Here is a 16,103-nt window from a genome sequence, read left to right as displayed (position 1 = left end):
AGACATTTTTTTGCATATTTTATTTGGATTTTATATTTAAAACCAGGTAAAAGTCTCAGAGATTTAAAATCACCTTTTGCAAGAGCGACCAGGCCAAGAGCAGCATAGACATTGTTACAACATCCAGTTAACCCTTTGAAACCTGAGCAAACTGGCTTGGTTTCTTTCAAAAACACCGAAAGATGTTATAAGACGTTATGAGTTAGTAGAGAATTACGTAAAAACTTTACCTATAAAATATATATTAAGACAAAAAGTTAACAATAATAATATAAATGTAGTTTTCTGGACATTTTCCATATTTTTATTTTATTATTAACTTATTGTAAATTCTCTCATAATAGTTTTTCTCTCTTTATAAAACAAGTTGCCAGGTTTATTTCTTGTCACCTTGCAATTTGTGGAACATCTCTTGTCAAGTTGCTTGTTGCCTTTTTAGCCATGTTTTCAAAAGAAATCAAAGCAGTTTTCAAATGTTTAAATGCATCGCGTACAACACTGTACACTGCATGATGCTGCTTAATGGTCATCTTTGTCCATCTGCAGACTCTAACACTGACACTAATCTCTGCTCGGGCCGGTTCCTTCTCATCTGTGTATGTACATGGGTGAAAACCAAAATCAATATGGTCTGCGCTCTCACAATGTTTTACAGATGTTGGTCCCCAAGGTTAGAAGAGAACTTGGCAAAAAGGCTTTTCAATATGCTGCCCTGAATAACTCACAGAAGGACCTGAAATTGTCGGAGCTGATTACTATGAAGGAATTTAAGTCCGTTTTAAAGGACTGGAAAAATAAAATCCTCAAATTCTCACTGAAATCATTCTAGAAAACTACATGCTTATGTATTTTACTGTTTTTTGTATTGCATTTTAAATGACAAGTTCTGATAAAAAATAATGCCTAACTTCTATGTTGTGACCATTTGAAATTTGAACCCCTTGAGCAGCTGAAATCTTATGAAGATCAGATGTTCATTTTTTTCCATTTGAGAAAACCATGAATTTAGATTTGTCTGCATGTAACACGAGTTGAAGTCAAGTTTGAACTGAATGAGTTTGAGCCGCTGAGGAGGATGAGCAATAGATAACTGTGTCATCTGCATAAAAGTGGAGAACAGCAGCTGATAAATTATGACAAAGATTGTTCACATACACGGAGAACAACAGTGGTCCTGGAATGGAGCTCTGAGATTTTACAACATTAACGTTGATTTTCCTTCTCTTCACAGAAAAAGATGAGCCGTCCAGCTACATCTGCACCACCTGCAAGCAGACCTTCACCAGCGCCTGGTTCCTGCTGCAGCACGCCCAGCACACTCATGGCATCCGCATCTACCTGGACAACCACCCGGCCAACTGCTCCCTCACTCCCCGCATGGCTCTGCCTCCGCCGCCGTGCGCCGACGCTCTGCCCCGCTCCCCTCTCCCCACTTTCCTCGGAGACAACAACCCATTCCACCTCCTCCGCATGGCTGCGCCCCTGCTCAGGGAACACCCCCCTCCCCCGGGGTACATGGAGACCCGGCTGCCTGCGACGCCGCCTTTTGTCAGCCCTCCCCCGCCCCCGAGACCCCCGCTAGAGCGGCTGGGCCCAGAGGAGATGGGGCTGCTTTCCCAGCACCCCAGTGCCTTTGAGAGGGTGATGCGGATGACCCCCATGGAGCCTCCGTCCATGGACTTCTCCCGACGTCTGAGAGAACTGGCGGGCAACACGACCAATAACGGAGGGCCCACGCCTCCTCTCTCGCCCAACCGCGTGCCGCCCATGCACCGCTTGCTGAGTCCCACGCTTTTCCAGCCTGGCGCCAAGCCCCCGGCGTTCCTCACCTACGCCCCGCAGCCACCCACCTCTCAGGGGGGACACGGTTCTTCCAGCCCTCCCGATTCCCAGAATCAGAACCCGGGGAAGTCCAAATCCTGTGAGTTCTGCGGCAAGATCTTCAAGTTCCAGAGCAACCTGATCGTGCACAGACGCAGCCACACGGGGGAGCGGCCGTACAAGTGTCATCTATGTGATCACGCGTGTTCTCAGGCCAGCAAGCTCAAGAGGCACATGAAGACACATATGCACAACAAGTCCGGGTCCATGAGCGGCTCCCCAGAGCAGGGGAACAGAGAGGAGGGACCAGAGAGCGAGGAGAAGAGCAGGGAGGGGAATACAAGAGGGATGGGGATGGACAATGAGGAGGAGGAGGAGGAAGAGGAGGAGGAAGAAGAGGAGGAGGAGGAAGAGGAGGAAGAGCTGAGGAACGGGAGTCGGCCAGATTCCAACCTAAGCGAGGACTCGCAGGAGTTCAGCCAGAACAGGGAGAACGGCCCCAGACAGGAGGAGAAACCCCTGAGCGAGGACAGAGTCAGTGACAGCGGCGGGGTCGGCATCATGCACCCGTACAACCACCTGGACAATCACCTGAGACTGAACCCCAACAAGAGGAGCCTGGAGAGACAGCCCAACGGAGACGGCGGGGAGAGGGGCGAAGAACGAGAGAACGAGAGGGAGCCGGACCGAGAGCAGGACGAGCAGACGGCCCAGCGGCCTGTGATGAACGGCAGGATCAGCGTTTCCGAAGCAGACTCCTTTCCCGGACTGTTCCAGCGCCGGCCCACCCCCATCACCAGCCCGAGCCCCTCCAACAACAAGAGAATCAAGATAGAGAAGGAGCAGCTGGAGCTTCCCCCGACTCTACCCCTCATCTCCCCGGAGAACGTCTACTCTCAGCTCCTGGCTGGCTACGCTGCTTCACGCCACTTCATCAGAGAACCCTTCCTGGGATTCACAGATTCCCGCCAGTCGCCGTTTGCCACCTCCTCTGAGCACTCGTCCTCAGAGACAGGAAGCCTCCGCTTCTCCACCCCGCCAGGGGAGCTAATGGAAGGAGGAAGCGCCTCAGGCCGCAGCGGCAGCAGCACCCCTCACCTCATGCGTGGCCCCGGACCCGGGCGGCCCCCGAGCTCTAAGGATCGACGGAACGACACCTGCGAGTACTGTGGCAAAGTGTTCAAGAACTGCAGCAACCTGACGGTGCACCGCCGCAGCCACACGGGGGAGCGGCCCTACAAGTGCGACCTGTGCAGCTACGCCTGCGCCCAGAGCTCCAAGCTGACGCGCCACATGAAGACCCACGGGCAGTTTGGGAAGGAGGTGTACCGCTGCGACATCTGCCACATGCCCTTCAGCGTCTACAGCACGCTGGAGAAACACATGAAGAAGTGGCACGGCGAACATTTGATGGCCAGCGAGGTCAAACTGGAGCAGGCGGACAGAGGTTAAGCCACCAACCATTAGTTATACAGCCGACAGTGTACACAACACTCACACACACACACACACACACACACACACACACACACACACACACACACAGAATCCCTATAACCACTTCTTCAGCTACGGGGCTTGGCTGGATAATCTCTCTCTCTCTCTTAAAAAAAAATTTGAGACTGATTGATGTTCATCTTTTTTTCTTGTCACAGAAACTGCCACCTGAGAATATAAACAAAGGGAAACTTTAATGAGAACTTGTCTAGAATGCACAACTTGGTGTTTCTTGGCAAACTGTCTGAGGATTTTATCAGTTAGGAATCCATGGAGCCTTTCTACTGTGCAATAATTTCTGTATTTATTGGATTTTTGTAATGATATTTGGCATGTGCAGGTACATCTTTGTGGGATTTCATATGGAGTTAGTTTTGAAAATGTGCTAAAACATTTTTTTTTTTCTAAAAATGCGATAACTGGAAAGAAGTCACCCTTAATACAATTTGTTTTTCTCTCCTTTAAGGAAGCTTATTATCATGTGTGAGTAAAATTGTGCAAAGCGTTCAGCTTTTTAAACGAAGAAAAAAAAAATTTGTTTTCTATATAAACTGCAGCAGCGGACTACAATCCACTCCCTCATACAAGCACTGAATGTCAGCCTGACAATAAAACATCGTGCTGGATTTTAAAAATCCACTGTTATCTTAAAGACCTGATAAGTTGAATTTATTCAGGGAATTTGTCCTTTTGAATATTGGCATGTGAACAGTTTCAAAATGCAGTTACTGTATTGCTGTCCTCGCATCAGTCGGGACGTAAATAAAGGTTGCACTTCAAGGAGGAACCCTTAACTGATGCTCAGAACATTCCCAATGTAGGATTAAAAATACCATATTTAATATGTTGACTAAGTTAAGACTACTTGTGATCGATGTGAGAAGGAGAACAGTCCTGTTTATGGTTTGTAAATATATTCTTTTTTTTTTTTTTGATATGTTAAAGTAGCCCCGACTGCGCGTGAACGATGGCCTAAAACAATCAGAAGACCAGCTGCTTGCATCATCCACAGTATATGCTAAGTGTAACTACCATTCATTATTGCTTTATCACTTGATTATCTCCCCCACTCCCCCCGCCCCACGTGTGCCAACTCAAAGGCAATTTGTTAAAGCTACTTCAACAATTGTAACGCTTTCTAAATCGCCTCCCTCTGCTGCCGACACCGCCGCCGTGTCTCTCTCTGACCCGTGTCCCCCTCAGGATCCACAAAATGGCTCCAAATGAAATTCATATCAATACGTGTTAGCGTGTGTGTTCTTCTCTCCGCGGCGTGCTCTAAGCCTCTCTCTCCGACGGCGTCTTTTCACAGTTCACTAGCTCAGATTCATGCATTAGAGCGGCTTTTAAAAGGGAAGCCTGTTCATTCGCCTCACAAAGTGATATGGGTTTAACTCGCAGTAACAGATTTTGAGACAGTGTGCGTGCTCGCGACTTTTGGGGATTACGTTTTTTTATTTTCTGCATCGTTCATCCTGAAATGAATCTGGTACAGAGAGGCTGTGTGAGTTATGATAATTTTGAGCACAGCTGCAACTGGGGGGACGGCCGGGCGACCTTGAGCAGCGGCTATGCTGATAGTCAAAGTGAAAGATTGGAACGAAAGAAATGAAGAAGTGTGAGAATCAGATGGAAAGAGAGAGAGAGAGCGAGACCTTGACCGGGGAGAAGAGTCATTCAAATGAAATTGAAAGCATATGAAAAGTGTTTTTTTTTCTTTATTGTACCCAAATGCACATCTACAGTGGCCACATGTTATAACGGACCATCAGAGTGAGACAGAGCGAGCGTGAGAGGGAGGGAGAAGCCACATGAAAGGAGATTGAGACGACATCTTTTATTTTAGTTTTGCAATCGTCACAATCATCCTCAAGTGTGACCTCCTGTTTTGGATGATTGTCAGGTTTTATCTGCGCCATTTTGTTTCGACAGAAACTGTACCTTGGATACAAATCCCATTTTTTTGTGATTTTAAGAAAGGACACAGCAACTCTGCAGAAGTGGCTTCTATGTATTTTAGCACATGAGAGCAAAAAAATCTAAACCCTGATGTAGATGCTCAGTGCGTTAATTCCAGGAAAAAACTCACCTCGGTTCGGCCAAAACGAGACATACAGCCATGAAATTCATGAGCAAGGACCACACCGTCAACAAGATGTGTTTTACAGTTTTGCTCCGACTGCTTGTAGCTCATTTGCCAAATGCATTGTGGGAAAGCTTTGACAGGGAATTTGCTGTAGCACCAGGGCACGACGAAGACCCTGAGAAGTGTATGTGGAGGAGAGGCAGGAGGGAGAGGCGAAGAATACGAGGGCAGAGCATGAGGAGAGGGTTAGGGCTCATTTACGCTCAACTTTAGCTGCATACAAAGATGGATTTCATCCACATTTATGCATGTTTTCTTAAAGCTTTTGAACAAAAAGGGGGCAGTACCACCACAGATTGTGTGGTCGTAATTCGAGCGAGATACGACTGTAGGAGATGACGAAGACATTTTAAAAAAAGGCGGAAAGAAATGAATCGGTAATATAGTGAAAAGAATTCTCCGTCCACATGTCACAGTATATTTAATTGAAAGATGCATTTGTTCACGCCTTCACCATCACCACCTGCAGCATGTTTTCATCCCAACTCGTCAAATACCGCCGCTTTGTCAAGGACATGCATGTTAAAATATGCCGCTTACAGCTTACAGAAGCTTACAGATATGGACAAAATGGAGCAGTCCCGCTGGGATCGTGGACGAACAGAACGAATCGGTAAATATAGTAAAAAGAATTCTCTGTTCACATGTCGTGATGTATTTAATGGCGTCACAAACCACCACCGTCTGCACATTGCCTCCGTTAAAAGATACATTATTACGACCTCCTCCACCGTCGCTTCGTTTGCTGCGACATGTTTTCATCCCAACTCGTCGAATACCGAATGTCCGCTTTGTCAGCGGACACATACGTTAATATATTACACGCTGGGTACCTTCCTGTGTCTGTTTTGGATGTTTATGGACGACGTGTCATTGTACACTTAAATACATGCATTGTGTAATAAACTTACAGCGTAGGTAAAATACTATAAATATAAAGTTGATTTCCGTAGATTCCCAGGTGAAAGTCCGGAGTTTGTTTGACCCATCCACCTTCCCTTCCGCCTGCCATATACAAACTTTGTCGCTCTTTGTATCACTGTAGTTGGCGGCATCTTCCCCAAATATTGCCGCCAAGTGTGTAACATACTGCCTTGAAGGATGCCTCTGTGTCCATGTCCGACACCGATGGCACCGATGCCAACGTCCACCAACGCCAATGTCCACCAACGCCAATGTCCACCAACAAAGCAGCAATATCTGAGTTGGGTTGTTGGCCATTGCCTCTAAAACGTACTCGCCCGGTGCGTATCATACTGCCATTAAAGGGCGTCTCTCCGTATCTGTGTCTGACACCAACGTCCACTGAGATCAATGTCCAGTGAGTGGTGGTATTTGACGAGTTTTAGGCAAGAGCGGGTTGTTTGTCTGAAACTTTTGACCTTGAGTGCCATTTATTGATTGCATCTGTGCCATTACAAAGGGAAACATCAGTTTTCGTTCGTATAAATGAGCCAAAAGGTAGATACTTTATGCAGTAAGTGACAGAGTTGAGGTGTGGTCCTGCTCCCGAAATTCGGATAGCTTCGATATATCACATGCAAACGATGAACAGTTGAACCCAGATCCCACACAGACATTCAGTCTTGCAAAATGTTTACAGTGTTGAAGTACGCCATTAATGAAATACTCTGTGTAAGTGTTTAAAAATTATGATAAAGTATTGTTTTCTCCAATGTTCTTTCAAATGTTTTTGAATGCCATAGCAGTTTTGTATGATTATCCTGGTGGAGGGATTTTATCTTCATGTTTCTGTAATTGTTCACTGTAATGGGAAGACAACTTTTGAAATGTAATATTGCAGAATCATGCCAGATTATTTTTTTTTCTATCAAGAGTGGTGCCATTATTGACTTTTGGTCTCTTTCAATGTTTTTTTTTTTTTTTTTTTGAATATATATTTAATTTTAAATGAGTTTCCTGTTGTTGGTTTGGTGAAGCCATCCTCCGTGGATGTAAAACGAAAATGATTAAAAAGAAAATAATTACCAGAATGAGATGATCCTAAAGGAACAACCTTCGGCAGGGGAGCAGAGAGCTTTGTGCGGGAAATCCTTTTTCCAAATCAATTTTACGAGACATTCACAAACATGTTTTTGTTTTTTTTTTGTTTTGTTTTCCTCATGGTTGGTTGAAGGTCTTGTGACGGCACTTGCAACTGTAATTTTAAATGCATTTTCATACTTCACTTTTCACGACTTTCACTTTCACACTCTTTGTACAAAATAGTTTTCCTTGTTCTTTTTTGGGGGGGAGTGCATCATTGTGGAAAAAAGTGATTTCAGAACAGTACACATCTGCTGTTTTGAACATATATGTATTTTTGTAATGTGTTGAAAAATCAATACAAGAAAGCCAACACTTCAATAAATGTTGCAATTGCTCTATGATTGAAGCATCTTTTCACTCTGATTATTTCACCTTCGTTTTCTTCCACCACCACAGTTTATATTGGAACAGTTCCCGACACACAATAATTTTAGTTACAACTAGAATACAAAACTTTATTGTTGCTTTACAGCCTATTTCTAACAACACTGTTGTTAATTAAATCAGCATTCCTTGAAAACTTTGAATCCTCGACAAGTGAATCATGCATTTATTTGCCATCGACACAAACCATGTGACACTGCTGCTAATAATTTAGTATAACGTCTAATCTGATGTTGAGTTTAGGGTGTGGAACTTTAATTTTTTTATTAAAAACTATACAAAACATGCACAAATCAAACACAAACTAATACAGTTATTACAATTACTGATTATTTATTGTGGAATTTAGATATAATGAAAAGATCTTAAACGTATGGTATTTATACAGTAGAAGCAGGCTGATGACGGGTTTTTCCAGAATTTGACCATTATTTGCTTCCTTTCTTCCTTTAAATGCAGGAGAGGAAGTAACGAATTACATTTGGTCTTGTTAGTGTAATAAAGTCAATTTTGTATAGTTTTTTGAGTATTTTTACCTGTAATTCCACTTTATCTACCCATGCAATGACTTCTTAAATCAAGATTTAATTTACTTTTGAAAAGCTGTACTTTCTCTAATTCAGACATCAGAACGTCTCTTCTTCTCTTGTAGTTTAACTTGGATTTTTTGGGGGGATGCCTTCCAGTGTTGGCTTATTTATGATGACCAAAATATTCAGATTCTAACATTTGAAAATATAAATTTTGGTTTTCAAATGGAGAATAAAAAAAAAGAAGAAAAAAGAAAAATATAATATTAATTTGACTATCTTATGAGATAAAACTATTTAAAAGATCACTGAAATATTGCAATATGGAGAAAGCCCTACATCTGTATAAATATCTAATTTCTGAATGACCACTTGTGTTTTTTTCCTATTGTTTTATATATTGTCCTTTACTTATCTAATTGTTTGAGGCTGTCTACATATTTTAATTTATTTGACTGCTGCCCTCGCGCAGGTCAGTTCATGTGAATGATATGAACTTAATATAATACCCTTGAATGAATATAATAGTTTTTATTGAATATTAATCTTCAATAAAGTTCAATAAAAAAAAAAAAACTCGGCCGGAGGTCAGGAGGTCAAGGGGCGGAGACGGGGTGGGAAGGATGCGGAAAGGCAGGTGACACTCCGGCTGTGGCTAGCAACAGCGGTTGTGGTTAGCATTATTATATCTCCATGTGATTAAAAAAATGCATTTTTTTTTCTTTAAATAATCACTTATTCAACACCGGCTTAGCAAATGACTTAATTCAAACGCACCTGCGATATCACGTTACACAGGTGCAGGCTAGGCTAACAACATGGAGTGAAGGCTAACACCACAGAGGCTAACACAGCGAAGGCTAACCAGGCTAACACTGTGAAGGCTAACACCACAGAGGCGAACACCACGGAGGCAAACACAGTGAAGGCTAACACCACGGATGCTAACATCACGGAGGCTAACATCACGGAGGCTAACACCACAGAGGCTAACACAGCGAAGGCTAACACAGTGAAGGCTAACACCACAGAGGCTAACACAGTGAAGGCTAACACCACGGAGGCTAACCAGGCTAACACAGTGAAGGCTAACAATGTGAAGGCTAACACCATGAAGGCTAAAACAGTGAAGGCTAACACAGTGAAGGCTAACACCGTGAAGGCTAACACCACGGAGGCTAACACAGTGCAGGCTAACACCACAGAGGCTAACACAGTGCAGGCTAACACCACGGAGGCTAACACCATGAAGGCTAACACCACGGAGGCTAACACCACGGAGGCTAACACAGTGCAGGCTAACACCACGGAGGCTAACACCATGAAGGCTAAGACGGGGGACAGCGGGATTTGGACAACAATCCCCGAAGTGACATTCAGCTCAACATGATGGGAAACGTTGGCAGCAGTGGGACAGAGGGACCAGGTGACAGGTGAGTACATCAACAAACTCTTGTAATGTGTCAATAATGGTTATGTTACTGAACACCTGTGCGTGTGCGCGTGACTTGGTGCAGGCTCTCCTCTGCTTTATTCTGTTGTTGATGCTATAAGAAATGTCAGGTTAGATCATTTTATGCACTTTCTGTTCTTCATTTTTTTTTTGATAATTTTGGCTGCATTCATACACATGAAAAAAAAGTAATTTTATTATAAATTTGATTTTACATTTAGGGAGTTTCATATCGTTTTGCAATCATTTCATGTCTCCTTAAAGTCATTTTGTGTCAGTTTTTTTTGGTAGTCTATCTTTTTATTTTAATTTTGTGTGTTTTTTAAGCCATTTTTGTTTTGGGTTTATGATGGTCATTTTGTGCCTCTTTGCAGTCTCCTTTTGTCTCCTGGTTGTAGTTTTGTGTCTTTTTGTAGATATAGTGTGCCATTTTTGCTAGTTTTGTGTTTCTTTGAGGTCATTTGACTTTTTTGGGGGTAGTTTTGTGTTTATTGTGGGCATTTTGTGCTTCTTTGTAATCTCTTTTTGTAACGTATGGTTGTTTTGTGTCTCTTTGTGGACATTTTTAGTATTTTTGAGGTTGTTTTTCTCTTTTTGAAGTGATTTTTTTTAATGTAGTGAAATTTGTGGTGATTTTGAGTCTCCTCTTGGTCAGTATGTGTGAGTGACTTATTGTAGGAGAAGGCTAGGTGGTGCTCCTGACACTTTGCTCCCCTGGGCCTGTTCTCGATAGGCCTGTTCAATAATCCATCTACAGTCTCATACAGACAGTAAACGGTGCCTGTGCATCAGAATCACACGAACAAGGCAGTGAGGGTGAGAACTGGCCGACATGTCAACTTTAAATTGCTGTAGTGGTTTTCTGAGATAACGTGATCTTAAAACCATTAAGCAAGTAATTCCTCAACAAATTAAAAGTGTATCTTTAACAAATGCTGGAAATAAATTAAAATGTTATTTTAATCAGCATTAACAGTCACATTTTCTGACAAATAAATAGAGTATAATCCAGAAAACATTAGTTCAGTGTAATAAAAAGAGATAATTAAAACTGCCCCCCAGTAATTTTTTAGTCGTAAGATTGAATGCAAACTGCAGTGGATGTTTAAGTGTAATGGCTTGATGTTTTTATGGTTGAAATTTAAGAAAAACCTATCATGTTGTCAGTGAGGAATCTCTCCAGCTTGCAGTTAACGTTTTCGGGGCAAGACAAGACACAGATAGACGGTTGGTGCTGAATCTTGATCACAATCTGACAAATAATATTTCACATTGTGCGACTACACCAGTGCATTGATTAAAAAGAAAAAAAAGAGCACCTTGCAAAATGTTCCTCCAGAGACGACTGCTGCTGCTACAACTCTCTTGTTCTTTGAAAACAATGCAGACGAGAGTGTGACTCACAGCTTTTATTTCTGAAGGTAGCTGTTGACAGCCTCATGCTTCATAAATGAGTCCTGGCATGAGTGTGGGGACCCATCAGGTATTTCTTGATATCGGGCCAACAGCAGTCAAGCCTGTCCTCGCTTGAGCCTCCAGGCCATTGGATAGCATAACAGAAACCGTGCGCGAGCAGCGTGTGTGTGTGTGTGTGCGCGCTCCAAGAGAAAGGAGAAGAAGAGACACAATAGAGTGGAGATAGAGGAATGAAGAACGGAAAGAAGGCTTGTGCAGGGCGGGTTTGTGTGAGAAAGTCGAATCAGGAGGAATTCTCTGTGGTTGCCAGCTCTCGCCACAAACAACGTCGCTTAAAGTGTCTCAGTGTCACAACATTCAGCACGGATCAATGTAAAAATGTAATTATTACATCAAAATATCCTGAAAATAATCAAACAATCAGCTACAAATCGCTGATGTTTGGAGGATTTGGTGTTTGCAGGAGGGATTGTGTGTGTGTGTGTGTGTGTGTGCCTGAAGGCTGACATCTGGGTGCCATGTTGATCATTCTGGTCTTCTGGTCAGCAGAAATGTGCATGTTGAGAGGATGTCACGTTCCCACAGCTCTTATCCTAGCAATGGCAGAGCTATTGACACAACAATTGCAATAGCATGACTTTCAGTAAACGCTTAGTGGCTGCAGATGTTTTTTTTTTAAAGGGACAGTTCACACAAAGAATCCAAAATACATATTTTTCCTCTTACCTGTACTGTTTTTTCTTTTTATTCAGCCTAGATTTTTTTGGTGTGAGGTGCAAAGTGTGTGGCGATCTCGGACGTGGAGATGTTTGCCTTCTCTTCAATATAATGGAACAAGCTGACACTCGGCTTGTGGTGCTCAAAGCACCAAAACAAAAAAAACAGACAAAAAAAACAAAACAGCAATGTCTCTTTCATGACTTGGTTATTCAAGATCATCCACAGACCTTGTTGTGAACAGATTCATGTAGGAACTATTTTCTTTCCGCTGAACTACAAACCCCAACTGTATCACTACGCAAAAGGAGGCTGCATCTACCTGTGTAGGAGAGGCTCATGCTCATGACAGCGCGCAAAAAGTTTTCTTGTTGAGAAAATTTTCTGCATCAATTTATGGTGTCTTTAATAAAATTAACCTGCATGAAATTTGACTTTTGGCAGGGGGGCATCTACAGGATCTTTGATTTTCTAAAAAGGTTGAATCACATCTACCGCATTTGAGGCCCATTCATTTAAAACTATTTAAAGTCAGGCTAATGGGATAAAATGTTATGGAAAAGTTTTGAAAATTCATTTGTATAAATGTGTGGGAGCCCTGTCTTTAATTAAGTCAAAAATTAAAGACATATACAGCTGCTTTCATGTTTTTATTGGGTGGGAGAAAAATGCACATTGTAAAATTATGATCAGGGCTCAGCGGGACGTTCAGTGTGACAGCGGCATTCATATAATGTTACAAACAAGCCAAGGGTGCTAATGACAGATCGCAAATGACACTAGATATCAAACAAAAGCCGGAGACTGAATCATATTAACTTTCTGTTAGTTGTAAATTCATCACTTCTTCACTTCATGGTGCGGCCTCTCTCTCTCCCTCTGTGTGACGGCCTGCATGTCTGCAGCTGCTTGTTCAAAAGAGTATCGTAAAACTCAAGAGCGCTCACTCTGCAGCAAAATCTAGGAACCAAAACTTCTACAAAAGCACAGTGACAAGAAGAAAACAACAAACTTTCAAGGGGCAGCCCTAGTGGATTATCTTGAGTAACTGGGTCATGATTTCTGCAAAAGGACATTGCTGAGTTTTTTTAATGTATTTTTTGGTACTTTGAGCACCACAAGCAGAGTGCTATGTAGTTCCACTATATTAGAGAAAAAGCAGACATCTCTGCAGCCAATATCTCCAACACCAAAACAATCTACACTGATAAATAGCACGACAGGTAAGAGAGAAAATTATCATTTTTGATTCTGGGGTGAACTGTCCCTTTAATGATTCAAAAAAGGTAAAAAAAAATCTCATAATGTCAAATGATCCCTCACTCTCTTCATATCTATTTAAAACACGTGAAAGATGCAATTTGTTGGCATAACACATATTTTTCTAATCAAACTGACAAGTTAAAGAACAAAGTTGTGTATTTGTCTTGCAAAATTGCAAATCATATCTGGACCTCAAGCATCTTATTATGAGACTTATTTTGGCAGCTCTTTCGACCCGTTCTGAACTGTATTTTTTTTTTAAAGGGCCACTCTCCGTATAATCAGAGGCCACACAAATGTGCGCTCCCAGACCCATCCGGCCACTTCTCTGCCACCAGCCCATGCTGCACAGTTCACATGTGACGTGAGGTTACAAAGCTCTCTTTAAAGCTTGTTTAGGAGCAGGCCCCCTCCTGCGTGCCCGGCTCCGTGGGAGAAAAGTGGCCTGGAGCACCAGTGGTGAGGAGGTGCTGGATCCTCTTCACCAGAGAGCGCTGGGCAGAGGCCCGAGAGTCACAGACAGAGAGTCGCGGAGCAGGAGATGGGAAATCATGGTTTGGAGTAAAACCACGTCCTCGGGGAACAGGGTGTCAGCAGGGATTGCGGTTCACGTCCTGGGCCACACAGAACCACAAGCCCGCCGCAGAGACCCGACTTTCCACTGGATCACAGGGCTCAGGCCCCACTGGCCTCTCTGTAGATATCCAGTTACTAATCTACCGGCCCTGACCAGTACCCAGCCGAATGGCGCTGCCGCCCAGCAGGCAGACTAAGTTTCGCCCTGCGACACAGCGACCAGAGTAAATCCAGCCCAGCTGGCTGCTCTTGGGAAAAGGGAGGGAGGGAGAGCAATTTTGAGGGGTGGTCAGGAGACAGAGCAGTGTGGTGGAGCGTGGTCACTCAACAGCTGCGGCTTGGGAAGATCCTCTCTTCGGGGAGAATCTGACCCGAAGGAACAAAGGCTTTGCGGTCATGTCGAGCGTGTAACTAAAGGACAGGAAATGCAGACTTTTTCAGAGAGAGGAAAAACACTGAAGCCACTCGGTGGGAGGTTTTGGTCGTTTACGGCACAACCATGTCGTCAAGCATCAAAACGAGACTCATCTCAAAACAGAAATGACAACTTATGGTTGCTATAATTGCCTCCTTTACATACAGAAAATCCCTTAAAGGGATACTTCGCCGATTTTCAACCGGCTTTGTATCAAAACAATGTGGGAAGTATGTGGAGATGAACTGCTGTAAACTTTCCTCCATCTAACCAGTGCATAGATACATCGCCAAATGACGAAAGAGTTTTGTTGGCTTCTTCATGTCGGTGAAATACCTCTTTGACCCTTTAACACCTGGATTGATAGAAGTTCACTTCATGAACATTTAAACCTCAAAAGCCGAAGACAAAAGTTTTGATTTCATTTGAAAAACCCAGAAAAAAACCTAATTAGCAACTTGACAAGAAATGACCCGCAATTGAAAAGTAGCTTGGAGGATTATTGAAAAAATGGGGGAAAGTGACCAGAAAACTATATTCATTAAAAGTATATATATATAATATATATATTAGGGGTCAACAAATTATTGGCCTGGCCGATGATTGGGGCAGATGGCCAGTATTTGGCATTTTGCAGATTATCTGTAATCGCCAATAAAATTAATTTTTAAAAAAGTGCAAAGAAAGAAGAAAGTGTTGTTTTTTTTACTTTGTAAAGCCTCAGTGAGCTATTTTTATTTATTTAATTTTTATTTAGGAAACATTAAACAAAAGTTTTGTGTTGCAATTTGTTATATATTTCAAATTCTAAACATTTTATTTTCATTGTAACCAAATATCAATTACTGGTCTAATTAAATAATGATCGGTATCGGCCCCATACCAGTTGACCGCTAATATAAATAAATAAATAAATATACATATACTGTATATGTGTGTGTGTGTGTGTGTGTTTATGAATATATATATATTTTACCTTGTTTGATTTGTTCGTTGGTTCTCATTATTAGATATGTTAAAAAAACAGGGAGGCAATGTCTAGAATACAAATATATTTCTTTTTTTTTTTAAAGAACTTTCTTGATTTTTCCCCTCTATTATTATTATAATTATTATTATTATTATTATTATTATAATTAGTAGTAGTAGTAGTAGTAGTTGTAGTAGTAGTATTAATTTATTTATTTTATTCTCTTTCTGGTAATTGTCTTGTAAGTTTTTACTAATTTCTAGCTATTTTGTGGGCCATCTCTTGTTAAGTTGCTTGTTGCCCTCCCATGTTTTTGGCAGAAATCAAGCCACTTTGCTCTGGTGTGAAAGGGTTAACTAAAACTAAAATCCGTTGTTTGTCAGTTACACTGTATAGTTTCCTTTGCTGTTTTAGACACCTGATGTGATGCTGATTTTCCGTCAGCTGATCTCGTCTTTTTCACTCAAACAACTCGGCGGGTCGTGACTGCACAAGCCCTCCGAAACACCCGGCCGTCACCTCGCCATGGAGACACAGTCAAGCAAAACGTTTATTTATCTTTGCGCCGCAGCCACACCTTCGCCGTCTGCCTGTTTAAGTCCTCCAGTCTCTTCATCACTCGCTCCGATTGTCGTAACCTCACTTGTATCTATTTTCACTCCTCAGCTCTTTGTTCTCTGTTTCCTCTCCCTCGCCTGCCTGATTGATTCCTTCCAGATAAACTTTCTCTCCTCTTCCCCTCCTGTTTTTATTCCAAACTCCTCTCTTCTGTCCCACTGTCAGCATAATTCCCCCGGTGTCAGACCTCCCAGATGGGCCCAGACGCAGGTAGATAGCTACCGCGGTGGGGAAGCTCCTCTGCTGTC

The 16,103-nt window shown here is 42.6% G+C and overlaps 2 protein-coding genes across 3 annotated transcripts in view; both read left to right on the top strand.

The window, feature by feature from the left end:
* Positions 1 to 7,859, top strand: part of bcl11bb (BCL11 transcription factor B b) — a 46,179-nt gene extending 38,320 nt beyond the window's left edge. For both annotated transcript variants that reach the window (XM_088089066.1, XM_088089065.1), the window contains exon 3: positions 1,232 to 7,859. In XM_088089066.1, the coding sequence (XP_087945192.1) occupies positions 1,232 to 3,273 (2,042 nt within the window). In that variant the 3' untranslated portion in view covers positions 3,274 to 7,859. The remainder of the gene's footprint in view (positions 1 to 1,231) is intronic.
* A 152-nt stretch (positions 7,860 to 8,011) lies between these two features.
* LOC148186798 (uncharacterized) overlaps positions 8,012 to 16,103 on the top strand; it is a 38,760-nt gene continuing 30,668 nt past the window's right edge. Inside the window, exon 1 of the mRNA XM_088089067.1 lies at positions 8,012 to 9,860. Within this exon, the coding sequence (XP_087945193.1) occupies positions 9,814 to 9,860 (47 nt within the window). The 5' untranslated portion in view covers positions 8,012 to 9,813. The remainder of the gene's footprint in view (positions 9,861 to 16,103) is intronic.

The sequence above is a fragment of the Plectropomus leopardus genome, chromosome 16 (genome assembly GCF_026936395.1).
Source record: "Plectropomus leopardus strain MGB_pleo_1.0 chromosome 16, ASM2693639v1, whole genome shotgun sequence".
Classification (NCBI taxonomy): Eukaryota; Metazoa; Chordata; class Actinopteri; order Perciformes; family Serranidae; genus Plectropomus; species Plectropomus leopardus.
The sequence above is the reverse complement of the archived record's forward strand: the minus strand, read 5'-3'. Positions and strand labels throughout refer to the sequence as shown.